Source organism: Phragmites australis, chromosome 3, assembly GCF_958298935.1.
Source record: "Phragmites australis chromosome 3, lpPhrAust1.1, whole genome shotgun sequence".
Lineage (NCBI taxonomy): Eukaryota > Viridiplantae > Streptophyta > Magnoliopsida > Poales > Poaceae > Phragmites > Phragmites australis.
In genome coordinates, this window is record NC_084923.1 from 10,177,636 (window position 1) to 10,191,832 (window position 14,197).

The 14,197-nt window shown below is 41.5% G+C and overlaps 1 protein-coding gene across 2 annotated transcripts; it reads right to left on the reverse strand.

Annotated features, from left to right (window-relative positions):
- Nucleotides 1-215: 215 nt before the first annotated feature.
- LOC133912057 (nuclear transcription factor Y subunit C-2-like) lies at nucleotides 216-5,218 on the reverse strand. Of its 2 annotated transcripts, XM_062354605.1 has the most exons (3): nucleotides 4,991-5,218; nucleotides 4,406-4,498; nucleotides 216-1,335 (listed from the first exon to the last, which is right to left on the reverse strand). In XM_062354605.1, exon 3 carries the CDS (start codon nucleotides 1,282-1,284, stop codon nucleotides 544-546), a length of 741 nt encoding a protein of 246 aa, XP_062210589.1. In that variant the 5' UTR covers nucleotides 1,285-1,335; nucleotides 4,406-4,498; nucleotides 4,991-5,218; the 3' UTR covers nucleotides 216-543. The 2 variants fall into 2 exon arrangements, with proteins under 2 accessions (XP_062210589.1, XP_062210588.1); XM_062354604.1 differs by lacking the exon at nucleotides 4,406-4,498 and having other exon boundaries at nucleotides 4,991-5,215.
- Nucleotides 5,219-14,197: the final 8,979 nt, after the last annotated feature.

Here is a 14,197-nt window from a genome sequence, read left to right on the forward strand (position 1 = left end):
TTATCGCATCATCCCAAAATAAAGACACCAAATTAAGTACATGTTAAATAACCTTGCTGTGCACTTCTTGAGTTTCTCTCGAATTTATGTAGCTTATCTAGAATTTCTGGTATCATGTTTGAATTTTCTGAAAAAAATTATTTGAGCATGTTTCAGGAACATCTGACATACAAAGTTAATCGTAGGTGATTAACGTGCTCCAAACTCGTGGTACGTAATTAAATAACTGCTCGTTAGTCTTTGATTAATCAGCACATCATGTGCAATTGTGCATGTACAAATTACTCAAACTTATTCTGTATACATTATGGCTCCCTTGAATGACATGCACTGCAAGCATGTAGATGTAGATTTTATTTAGCACGTAAGATTTAGAATTTGTAGAATAAAACATAGTAAGATATCAATTTTTTACCAAAATAAGAATTATATGCCTAAACTAAATATTCTTAATTTATCAACAACTCTATCTCTAAATTTTTTAGAGATTTAGAGATGGAGCCTGCCAAACAGGCCCGTAGCCAACGCCTAGCAGCTCGATGATCACTCGGAGCTCGGAGGTGCCGGGGGAAAGCTAGCTGCACCGCCATGGCCTGCTGCAAACCCTTGGTCATCCTCCCCGAAATTTCCGCTTTGATCGACATCCGCAGCCCCTTGCTGCCACGCCGGATCCCACGCCGGGACGTGCCATGCCGGCATCATTGGCGCCGGCTGTCCCATTGGCGGGTAGCAGTATGGCATCCCGGCCGCGGGAGCTCCGCTTGCCGCGCCAGCTCCAACGGCGCCACCCCCGGCCGCCGCGAACCCAAGGACGGCGGTGCCGGGCTCCTCCTTGGCCTCCTCGCGCGGCACGATGTCGACGAGGAAGTCGAAGACGTCGGTGCGCGCGATGGCGGCGGCGACGTCGTTGCGCTGCAGGGTGCGGCGCTTGTTCTCCTCGGCGTGCAGCCAGGAGCGGATGGTGAGCTCGAGGATGAAGAGCTCGCAGGCCTTGGCGAAGAGCACGGGCGCCTCCGCGGAGATCATGCGCACGTCCTCGTCCGCCTTCATGATCTTCTTGATCCGGGCCAGCGGCAGCTGGTGGTTCTTGAAGTCCGACGCCGACGCGCGCTCCGCCTCCTGCCGCTGGTACGCCCAGAACGCCTGTAGCTGGGCCTGCTGCTGCTGGAGCAGGTGGTGGTGCGGCACCGGCGGTGGGCCGGCAGCGCCAGGCACGCCGGGCACCGGGGCTCCACCGGTCGCGGGGGGCTGCGCGGTGGAGTAGGGCAGCGGCTGGTTGTCCATTGATTGAATTGCTAGCTAGCTTCGCTTCCTCTCGCCTGCTCGGCGTTCTAGCTGCATGCATAGAAAGCTTTGGTTACGTCACTACAACAAAACAAGTTAATCTAATTGAATCATTAGTGCCGACTAGATTAGAATTGATATTGATAAAGTATCAGTATTTGTTTGTAACTTCTCGCGCTCAATCTGTGATTAATGTCAGTTTGTAACTCAGTATAAGTGCCAGCTCAAATTATAAACCGGCACTATCAGTGCCGACTAGACTAGACACTACGTAAGGAATCAGCAAAGGAGACACTATATTAGTGACGGCTGCTCAACACACGCCACTAATATCCCTTCTGATCGGGATCAGATATAGACCCGTCACTAATGAGTGGTCATTAATGATGAGTCGTAACATGATCCGTCACTGATGATAATAGTGATGGGTTAAGTTGTGATCTTTCACTAATGACTAGGTCATAAATGACGGGTCGTCCTAGGTTAGTCATTAGTGACGAATCAAGTTGTGACCCGTTACTAATGATAAAGTCATCAATGACGGGTTATCCTAGGCCAGAAATTAGTGACGGTCAAGTTGTGACCCGTCACTAATGATAAGATCATCAGTGACGGGTTATACTAGGTCAGTTATTAGTGACGGATCGTCATATGCCAGTCATTAGTGACGGATTAACTTGTAATCAGTCACTAATGACCAACTCCAGTCACTAATGACGGTATTCACAAATATTTTTATTTTTATTTTATTTTTCTCTTATTTTTCTTATCTCAGTAGCACTAGAATAGGAATTATTGTACATTTATACTCAAGTTTGATGTAAAGTATAGCAGCTATGGACACAAACATGCGTTCCAAAAATGATGCAGAAACTTTCGGGAGCGAGAACTCAATTTTCTAAGTCATTTTTTGCCTCGAAAAATTCTCCGAACTCGACATGGTCGAGAATAAACGGATGTAACTTTTTTTAGATGTCCGTAGAGTAAAAAAATATCGAAATTGGAGTCTGTATACAAAAGTTATATCTGTTTTATCGAATACACTCCGAATCACCTATCAAATTATAACCCTCGACGAAATTTGGCAAACTTAGTCATTAGTAACAGGTCATAGTTATGACACGTCACTAATGACCTTCAGCAAAGAAGGTTAAAAGGATAAAATATGGCTCAGGTGAAAAAAATATTTTTTTGACTTTTTTCATGTCAAAAAATACGAAAAATGTTCATCGTTTGACAGATCAAGATTACAACCCGTCACTAATATTCAGTCGATAATGATGGGTCACGGTTACGATCCATCACTAATGACCTATCATTAGTGACGTGATAAGAGTGACGGGTACATGACCCGTCACTAATGTTGGTTACCACTCGTTACTAATGACTTTTTTCCATATAGTGAGAATCAGCACTGATAAAGTATCAGTGTCGGTTCGTAACTTTTCGTACTCGATCAGTGCGGTTCGTAACTCAGTATCAGTGTCGGCTCAAATTATAAATCAGCACTATCAGTGCCAGTTTATAATTCGAGTCGGCACTGATACTCTCAGCGGACCCAAAATTTTAATACATCGTGATTTTTGCTTCTGCTCAGGTCCAGCTTATCTCCTTTCTCTCTCCCTTATCTCTTAACCGGCACCACTCTCCCCTCAATCCCTCACCGGCCTCTCTCCCCTCACCAGCCTCCCTCACTGGCCTCTCGCTGCGCTGCACGAGCCCCAAGGGTACGGGAGCGTGGACGAGGCGGCGGGTAGGCGTGGAGGCAAAGGACAAGTGGGCGGGTGGGCGTGGAGGCCACCACCACCATCACCGCGTGCGTGGGTTGCAGTTCCAACCGGTAGGGCTGCTTGGGACAACGTATGGGTCAGAGCTGGAGGCGCAGATCGAGAAGGTCATCTATGCCAGCCGCTACTTGACCTTCCTCGCCATTGTTAGCTCGCTCGTCGGTTTTGTCCCATGCTTCCTCAAGGTGCCTGCTTGCTTCATCACCACATATCCATATTTGTAGTAATAGCTTCCATTTTGCATTACTTGTTTTACCTCTAGACATGTTTTTGGTTAGAACGGTCACGTTTGTCTTCGGATCGAGCCTAGAAGGAGATCTATGGACCCGTTGGTGCATCGTCTTCCTGTTCGTAATCACCTACGGATCAATCAAGATCCATGAACCCGTCCAAGGATATAGCCGCCTACGGGTATGGAAGCATGGCCTGGAAGGAGAGGATGGAGGGCTGGAAGCAGAAGCAAAACCATCACTAGTGCTAGGTTCTTTAGTTAGTTTTGGGTGCTGACGATGTGATATAATTGATATGATTATTGAATTTAGCTAAATTATTTGCTTGCACCAAATATGTCATATTGTGCTAGAGTGCATGAATGCTTTCGATTGGTTTGTTGATGTTATTCGATTTGCTTCTGTGAGATGATTGTAATATGGTATGATTACTTAATGCTTCCGATTGGTTTGCTCTGTTTTCGTGCTATGTGAGATGATTGTAATATTTACAGGCGTGAGATGATTAAATGGAGGCGGCTCTGGCTCGATGCATCGAACCAGCTTGTTTTCGGTAGATCTTTCTCTTTAAAAAAAAAAAAATAACAATACTGCCAGCTAAACTCATAAATCGACACTGATGTATTATGCGGGTTCATAAACCGGCTCTAGTGACTTTTCCTGTACTAGTACGTGCTGCAAATGAATGATTCCACGTGTTCCACGTATGCAGCAATGGCTAACAGTTCACGATACATGCAACGTACAGATGCACGTTTCTAAAGAGAAACATGCCGATCAGTACGTTCTATAGATCGATCGAGGACAAATAATTAATTTATCTTGTAGGCGTATAAAGTTATGGTGAGAGTTAGCAAAATCTGAGAATATCTTATTTTGGTAGCTCTAAGCAAGCGCGACGGATCAGGAGATGAGGAGGGGAGACTTGCTATAGGTGGTGGAGGGAAAATGTGGGGTCCTACTTATCTATCTGTGCTAATTGTATAGCGCATGCGTATATTGTGCTTGAGAGGTGTATTCATCTATCGCCAAACTAACAAATACTAATTGAAGAAGCTAGCGTCTTGGATAATTAGTGTGAACAAGGTCCAAATTTTCTCTCACTTAAAATCAAATATATGCATCTCCTCCCGTGTATTCTCGCCCTTTTCTTTGGGTTATAGAAGTTTCTTTTGTGCGCGATGTTCCTCCTTAATTCTGTTGTGCACATAAAGCAGCATGCTAAGTCGATGAGCGGTCTCAAACTACCATAGTTTTCAAATTGAAAAAAAAAATGAATAGATTCTAGACCACATGTGATATTCAGTAATATGGACTGATGAGACAAAAAGTGACGTTTCCAGCTTTTAAAGAAAACTTCAAGCATTGGTCATGAGGAGCCCTCCAGAGCTGAGTAATGGAGGGCATGCCCATGAACAAGAAAATACACTGATGCTGCACTAACCAAACAGAAACCAAAACGATTTTCTTATTTCAAATAAGGAGAGAGATCTCTGCTTAGAAGGAGATGCATGCAAAGAAAAGAGAGAATCTATATATGCAGATCATGCGCAAGTTTGTTGTTCTGAAGAGAACCTGTACGAAAAAAGCTCCTGCAAAGCGAACGACAGATCTACGAAAACGCACACGGTCGATCGGTGATGCATGCATGCAAGGTCTGCAGGGGGCCAGAGGGCAAATCAGACTAACCTTGCCCCTGAAGTTGGGGTAGCTACTGCCAGATGCTAGATATCAAGCTGTCTCAGGAGCAAAGATCAAGAGCTCCTCCTGCGCAGCAACGTGCCAGATGCTTCAGCATGGAGATCGGAACTCGGAAGCAGGAGGACACACTTCACCCTCCCAGTCCCAGCTGCCGCTGCCAAAGCCTGAACAAAATGGCAAGCTCTCTTTCTTATGAGTAGGGGTTGGTCCAATGAGGCTGGAAAAAAAAAATCGTGCAGTAGACGGAGACCTTGCATATCTGAAAGCATGCGCGTCATTTTCGGGCTACCTGGAAGATAGCTGAAAGTAATCTGCATGTGTTCATATATAGTTTGTGCACATGTGGAGTGTCAACCGTAAATGAAATGAATAATGGTTTAACCAATATTCCTCTGGCTAATCTACATAACTATATTTGTTGATCTACGGTTACACCGAAGCTCAAAATGAAGAGAATACTACGCTAGAAAAGGAGAGCGATCGATGAGATTAACAACGTATAGTTAATTATATGTAATTTAATTAGCAGGAGTAGCGCGGCAGTTTGTCTTTGTCACACTGACGACCGGCCTTCTCCTCGACGCTATCTGCTGTGAAAAGGGTCGCCGATTTATTTTTGGCTTGTACCTGCGGATAAGAAAAGATGAAGAGGAGATCAGGGAGAGCAGGCGTTCGTGGCCAGGCTTGGTCTTCTCGGATATGGATATTATCCGTTGTGGAAGTCTGGCAGCCTCTCAAAATTCTGCGCTCAGATCGATTGATCCATGCGCCACCGGCAAATCTAATTCTGCAGCATGGCAACAGGTGTTAGCCCCACGTGAGGGGTTCAGGAACACTGTTGATGAACAGAACTTGTGATTATTCTTGAAAAGAAACTATCGATCTAACATAGCCGAATGAATCCATAGAGAATTCAGATTTAGCCACACTTTGAATCAACACGGCTGCAGGGCTATCAGCAGTGGTTCTATCTTTTATGACACGCATGGTATGGCAAGCAGGGCAGTGGCGTACAGAAAATCTTTGTAAATTCAGCGGTAAAATTGATCTAACTTCCATCAGATTATAGTGCCCTATATAGCAAGTAAATATTCCGAGGAAATGGCGAAATCAGTATGTCTCCCGGAAGTCTCTCAGTTTTTGGGGTGCTGCCTTTATGCTCCACCCCAACACTGGCCACCGAAACCTGCTGAAAAACCTGTCAGTCGAAATGAAACTCGTGCTTCTCTGTCTTTGGGACATAAGATCATCTCCAAACATATCAATATCTATATCCTAACGGTGGAAGGAATGACGTCCTCTCATGGGCCTTGCTGGGCCTAAGTTACACGTATATATACACATACATACATATATATATATATACATACGTATATATATGTATATCTATATGTATATATATACGTATAGGTATACATACATACATATGTAAAGTGGAAGGAATGGTGCTCTCTCATATTAAAACTATGTGCATGCATAAAAGTACTATTGTTATTAATAATTTTATAAATAAATATTGAAATGTATAAAATTTATGAACTTAATTTTTTAGTCTTCTTTTGTCGTGCTCTACACAACAAAATAAAAATAGGCGCAGCGTACGCGCGCCAATCAGACTAGTTCTCTTTATCTCGTTACATTTCCGATTCATCTCTCCATTTCTATTCCCTTTATTTTCTCTCATCTCCAACAGATTCTCTCCGAAAGGGTTCGTGAAGAGAAAATAGAGATAATTCTGTACTGAAGTGAATGACTTTAAAAATCCCTTCGTGACAGAAATCACGAAGAAAAACCGTTAAAACACTGAAGAAAACGAAAATCACTTTATAAAAAGATTTTGATATATAACGAAAATCCATTGGAAATGGCGTAAGTAGCAAGCCCAAGATCGTGTTGTGTTTTTTCCCCTCCTTTTTAGGGATGGATCGTGTTGTCTAGGGCCTTGCAGTTGGCCGGCTTTACGAACATGCAAATCCAATTATGCTGTGTTCATCATGGTCCGCTACAAAGTTCAAACATCAGTCCAGCTTACTGGGCCTTTAATCTTTAAACCCATTTGTGCTCGCTATTGTGAACCGAAATCCGAGTTTTTTTTTATTTTTATATTTTTAACATAAAATTTTATTTAAATATATCTCGGATTAAAAAATTTACAAAAATAGATGTTTATCGCCCTCTCATGAGACGGTTAGATCCTTACCGTCCCCTAAAAAAACGATAAGTAGTTCATCCACAGCTTACCGTCCTCTAATAAAGCGGGTAGGCCTTACAGTACTCTGAAGGGCCGGTAAGCCCCCTGCACAAACAGTACCCGCAGTAAATAATACTTCAAATTTCAATTTCTCTCATATTTTATCTATTCAAAATAATGATGTTCTTTTGCTAAAAAATTCTAAATTTTTTTGTACGTGTTCATAATCCATATGTATACCCATTTTAATTGAATTTACACAAAAATCATGTGTAGAATTTAAACTAAAATTCTCCAAAAAAAGGTTACTTTTATAACTTCTAACAATTGTTAGTGCCTCAAATAAATTTCTACAAATCTGGTAAAATTCACTAATATTCTTCTTATGTGAGGTGATAATTTCTAAAATTATTTTCAGCACTAGTTTTATATATGTTTGAATTCAAATTAAGTTAAAAGAAGAATATCATATGAAATTATAAAAATACATATAAATGGTGCATTACAAAGGAACTCACTTTTTTACCACATAATATAGGGCTGAAAATAATTTTAGAAATTATCACATCACATATGAAGAATATTAGTGAATTTTACCAGATTTTTAGAAATTTATTTGAGGCACTAACAATTGTTAGAAGTTATAAAAGTAGACTTTTTTAGAGAATTTTAGTTTAAATTCTACACATGATTTTTGGGTAAATTCAATTAAAATGGGTTGCACATGGATTATGGAACATGTACAAATATTTTAGGATTTTTTAACAACAGAACATCACTATTTTGAACAGATAAGATAGCAGAGGAATTGAAATTCGGAGTACTGTTCACTGCCACTGCGGCTAACACCTCCCAAAACCCGACCCATCTATGCCCACCCAACCAGAACTGGTCCTGAGAGTTTTTGGCCCACTCCAATCGACTAGGCTTCTTCTCACACCAGAAGTAGGGATGAAAACAGTGCAGGAAATCCCATCCTATTCTTTTTTTTTTGCGAAAGGGGAGGGGAATTATATTAATTGCTCAGCACAATACATCCCCTGATTACAAACAGGACCCTGAAAAAGAAAAAAAACAATGAAGTCCCTGCAGGTCCTCATCTTCACTTCCGATGATCTTCGCTGGCGAACCCCAACACTGCAGCACCGACCAACGAAGAACGGAACAAGTCCACCTACCGAATCCATCGAGGAAGCCCAAACTTTGAATCGCCGCACGAGCCAACGCCCCGCGAACAGGACGCATCTAAAGCTGAGGTGGTATATCGGCAGCTCCCTCGCCGATCTCAGTAGAGGAAAAACATCGGACGCCGCCAGAACGAGTTCCGGCGACCCGAAAGCAAATCAGCCATCACCGGAGCAGGCCCCGGCGACCCGAAGACAACAGCAACCAAGGGGATCAGAAGCATCCCCCCAAACGCAAAACACCACCGTTGATCTTCGCCAGAGAAGGTGTGAACCGCCACCACCGGAGAAGCCGAGGAGGGAGCAAAATCCACAAAAGCCTCCAAAAGACTGAAAGGCGTCGGCATCAGCACGAAGAAAAAACCCATCGACGTTGCCTTGCACCTTCACACAGCCGCTTCAGCCAGCAGCGTGAAGAGCGCGCGCCGCGCCTCCGACGCCCACACCGTGCCCTCCGCCAGCACACCAAGGTCGACGACCACAAAGAAGCCGCAGACCCGGCGCGCCGCGCCTACCTCGACAGCCAGCGCGTCCTCGCCCGACGCCACCATGGAGATCAAATCACCCCGCCAGGCTGAGGTGATGGGCGGCAGAACCGGGCGGAACAGACGTGACTAGGGACGGCTCATCTGCCAAGAACTCCAACAAAGGAAGGACCTAAACTACCTAGATCTAACAGCTAGACCTAAATATACACAAACCACCAGCGGAACCTGTAGCGGAACCTGCTTCCCCTCCCTCTCCGGCGCCGGTAGGCCGCCGGAGAGGAGGGGGAAGCGACGGGAACATTGCTGGGGCGGAGACGCCTAGAAAACGTCTATTTGCCTTATGAACTTCGAGTTCTACCGCTAAATCCCGTCCTATTCTGCAATGTTTCTTATTTTTTCTTGGTCGTTTCTGTTTTCTGGTTCTCACGTGTGAACGGGATAGAAATAAGGTGGTGACCCCAAAAACGAGACCGAAAACGGATGAGGCATCATTTTGCCCGTTTTTGCGAAATCCTATTTTTTTTTCAGGATTTACCTGTTTCCCTCCCGTTTGAAAACTAGTCAAGACTCATACATCAGCCTAGCCTACCAACCCGTTAGTCGGCTAGGCTAGCCCTAGAGATAAGTATCATCAGCGCCCAGCAGTGCCACTGCCAATCCTAATTCCTCAGCTCCGCATCCCGCAGCCTCAACTACAATCTTCACCTCCTTGGCGCCACTAGCCTGCCAGGGGCCACCGCCGCCACTCCTGTCCACCCACCCTTACTGAGTAGCCATCGCTTATCTACCCTGTGCCGATCCACCCACTTATCTACCCTGTGCCGATCCACCCACCCTTGCGGAGTCTCCGTCTCACCTCTTTAGCTTGTCTAGCCGTTTTGCGCCACGGAGGCGTAGAGTCATCGACGCTCGACGAATGCCGTCAGCACGCCCTCGCCGTCTCACCTCCTTGCCTTGTCCATTGTCTTTCGTCATGGAGCCACCGACGCATGATGAATGCTGACGGTCCGCCCTTACAGTGTCGCTCCTCAGCTCGTCAGCCCATCCCACGCCACGAAGACACGGACACCAAACAATAGTTTCACTTCAGGTGCATTCTTTCTCTAGTACAAAACTAATTCGACAACCTGATTCCTTTAATGAAACATCAGCTCTTGAGTATGGGTTTTCAGTAATATGGTGTTTTGTTAAAAACAGATAATAACTTAGTGGTGCATGAGCTTTTGTTCTGTGGTCCTAACGTAGCATCAGCTCTTGAGCAGAGGTTTCCAGTACGTTTATTCGTGAGCAGTAAGCTGGAGCAGGGTTCACCTTACCAACCGGAGCTCCGGCGGTAACCGAAAATGCGTGATAACCGCGGTTACCAGTCAAAAATTCAAAATAATTCGGAGAAAATTCATTTGGTAAAATTTGAAATTTGGAAAAAAAATCACGATTTTAGCCGTTCGGTAACCGCTCGGTTTTGGTCGGTTACCGAGCGGTTTGGGTCGGTTACCGAGCGATTTTCTCGCATTTTTGAATTGATCGGTTACCAAGCGGTTTGGGTCGGTAACCGTTCGATTTTCTCGATTTATCAAGCGGTTTTATCGAATTTCAGCGCAGTTCAACAAAAAACCCAAAAAAGGGCTCAACCTTGTAAAATCAATAACTAATTCATCTGAGTTTCAAATTTTGTTGGTTTCCTTGTAACATGATCTACATGATAAAAGTATTTATACTCATAAAAAAGTTCAAAAATTTCTGTGAGAAATTGTATTTGTTAAACCAAGTTAAATGCATAATTTACTCTTTGCTAATCCAAAAATCATGAAAATAATTTTGTTAGTCTTCTTACATGATCCTATGTCTTTTAAAAGTACATGAACTCATGAATTAGTTATTGTAACATGCATGATTGTGTAAATATGTTGCGACTAGATTAATCCATAACTGACCTATCACACCTCAAAAATTAGTGAAACCACTTTCATTAGCTTATTTATACTATGATTTACGTAGGAAAAATAATAGTAGACATGAAAAAGTTAATTACAGTGCTGTTTCTTACCATATTCACTTTATGCTTGTGAATTTTGTAAAAATCATAGAGAATTTAATAAAACTCTAAATAAAGTGAAATCAATTTTAAAGATTATCTTAAAATACGTTTTACACAAAAAAAATATGTGTTTGCATGTTACACTTTTTCTTAACATGAGTTAATAACTGAGCTGCACGCTTCAATTTTTTTAATTTTTTCAAACTTTCTCCCTATAGAATATGATGCAAATGACATTATTTTTTGAAAAAAAATTTCACAGAAGGTCTTAGAATTGTATCTAGTTTTTTATAATATTTTTTTGAATTTTTATTTTATTTTTTTTCGAATTTTTTGAATTCAAATTTCGGTTACCGTTCGGTTTCTGAAACCGGACCGGACCGAGAAGGTCGGTAACCACGATTTTTGGGCGGTTACCGACGTATTTGTGAACCATGAGCTGGAGAGGGTGGTTTCCAGTTCGGTTTCCCCAGTTTCATTAATCGTCGAGACTAGACTTGTTCCTCTGTATAGTAGATTTTTGGTGGTGTACTGGTGTCTTGAGTCTTAATTCTGTTGAAATTGGGGGTTTTTAATAAATTCACTTTCCTCCATTATTTTCTTTACAATATGGAAATATGGATGTAACTGAAAGAATAATGATATCGCTTAGAGAAGGTGAATATGTATTTTTGAAAATTTCATATCTTTGTTTAATAGTTGGCCTAAATTTGTAACAAAAATAAATTAATAGATTTTTCACATATAAACAATCTAAATACGTTAGGTTCAACTAGTCAACAATCACCCTAAACAAATATAAAGGTTATAACCATATGGTAAAGATTATTCAAATCTAACAAGATACGCAAGAAACTCTAATTGGAATGTCCGAACATACTAATCGAATGTTGGTACTGTTCATTGGATGTTTCAAATTGTTTATCGGATGCTCCGATGTATTTAAAAACATCTAGATTGAGTCTTACGAAATTAACTGAATGCGCATACAAATAAGCAGATAATCAATAAAATCAATGTAGTGCACAAGAGTAAGAAAATCAGGAGATAAATGATTTGTTATCGAATTTCGGATATCCACCGATATCCTACGTTTCTGTTGAGAAAGCTCGATCACACTTGAGTCAAGTCTCTTTAAATTATTTTCCTCACGTGGTTGCACACATACATGTCCAACTCTTCCTCTATTCCAGAGATGATGAATTCTGCTAGTACTTTTAAGCCTCCTCATAATCTTCACTTGAGAAGATCGCCAGTAATCTACCACCATGCCGTCTAAGAGACGTTGGTCTCTAAGAGTAGCAAACTCCCGAATTTGCACACGATCAACGCTAAGTGCTCAAACACACGCAACTAATACGCCAATCGTGGGCTACCAAAGCACCACACCTCTTTCTACTCACTAAGCCACAAAATGTCTTGGATATCAGAAAGCAATCCCAAAGAGAGAAATGGGGTAATCAAAGGTGGAACACCAAGTTAAAGTACCTCTCAAGCATTTGTAAACACTAGAAAAACACATTCAAACCCCTTCAAAGACTTACCCCCATGCAAGTAGGCGAAGAGTATTTATACTCTAACTCTAAAAACTAACAGTTGGACATACTCTGCACTAATCGGAACTTCCAATCCCCAGATCAGAATATCTGATCCTTCGAATCCCCACACTCGGATCTAATAAAAACAACACATCAGAACATATGATGTATGAATTGGAACATCCGATCCAAAAAAGAACTAAACCCAAGAGCCACATGTTTCTAAAATCGAAGGTTCTGACACATCGGAACATCCGAAATCAGCGCATTTGACCATCTGAAAAACGTCGATATATTTTGATCCTGATGTTCAATTTTGGTGATCTCGGATTCTTCAAAAAGCTTATTCAGAGGACTACACATCACTATTAAATTTATGATCTCAATCACATTGGATCAAAAACTAGGAACATTTTGAAAGCCGATTCATACACATTCATCCATTGTACAACGAGGATGAACACCACTAAGACTTGGCCACATACACTTTTTACTACTAAAGTCGATAACAACAAAAAGGTTAAATATAAAACACATTTTAGATATCTCAGACTCTTAAAGTGAACTCTCAAACAAACACATCTCGCACTAATCACACGGTTTGAGCATTCGATACAACAATCAAAAAACACTTTCGATGACCCCTCTTGATAGTACGACTATCAAACCTAGAACTCGGTCTCCCACCAAACTGCTCAAGACCGAAAAACTAGAAAACTCATTCTAGTTATACATTTGCCTTGAGCAATCTCATCGAACTTGACGAACACATTATCCAAGCCCCGACGCTTCTCATAGGCTTGCTATCAACTCATCATTTGAATTTGATGATAATGTTCATCCTCGTTTCTCATCTCAATCAGCTCTTGATCTTTTGGAAGCTTGATGAAGTTCATTGGACTATTTCTCACGCACCGAGTGTGAAGACTTCACTCTTCACATCATCTTCATTTGATTCACCACCGAGGTATTAACCGCAAGTATAAAGCATATAAGTTGTCCACTAAGCTTTTCTTGATCTTGCTCTTCCAACTTGGCATATTAAATATCTTAATTTGACTCATGACTTATTATGGAACATAACTCTAACTCACTCTTAAGAACAAAGCACATGAATTACTCCATAAAATCTAATTGATAACTTTATATTTTAAGTTACTTTATCTTCACAAATAATTTGGCCTTCACTCATAGTGTCAATCTTCATAAGGAACCTAACTCCACTCACTCTCAAGCACATAACGCATAGGTTAGTCTATAAAACTCAATTGATAATCCCATACCTTTATTCATTTAATATTCACAAGTGACTTAGTATTCATGCTTATCATCAATCTTATTAAACTTCTCATTTATCTCATGAGCATCACCTAGAGCTCATTCATGTTGACGCATCTCTCTTGATCACATGGTATTCCTCAATAAATTCATGCTTAATCTTTCATTTGTCACATATGAAGTAACCTACTAATAATTCTCAACACAATTATTAGCCCATAAATATTTGTAAGTATCAATAACATCCTAAGAGGAGGGTGAATTAGGACACTTTACAACATTTGACTCCAAAAACTTAATAAAATAATTCTATATCAATTTCTATCTAAATGTGCTCTAGGTTTATCTAGTGTGCTACTACCGTCCAAAATATTTGCAACCTACTTTAGGAAGCTAAATTGCAAGTATGTAAATGCGGAAACATAAATAAGATAAATAGAGTAAACTTAGCATAAGGGATTTTTTATCTCGTAGTATC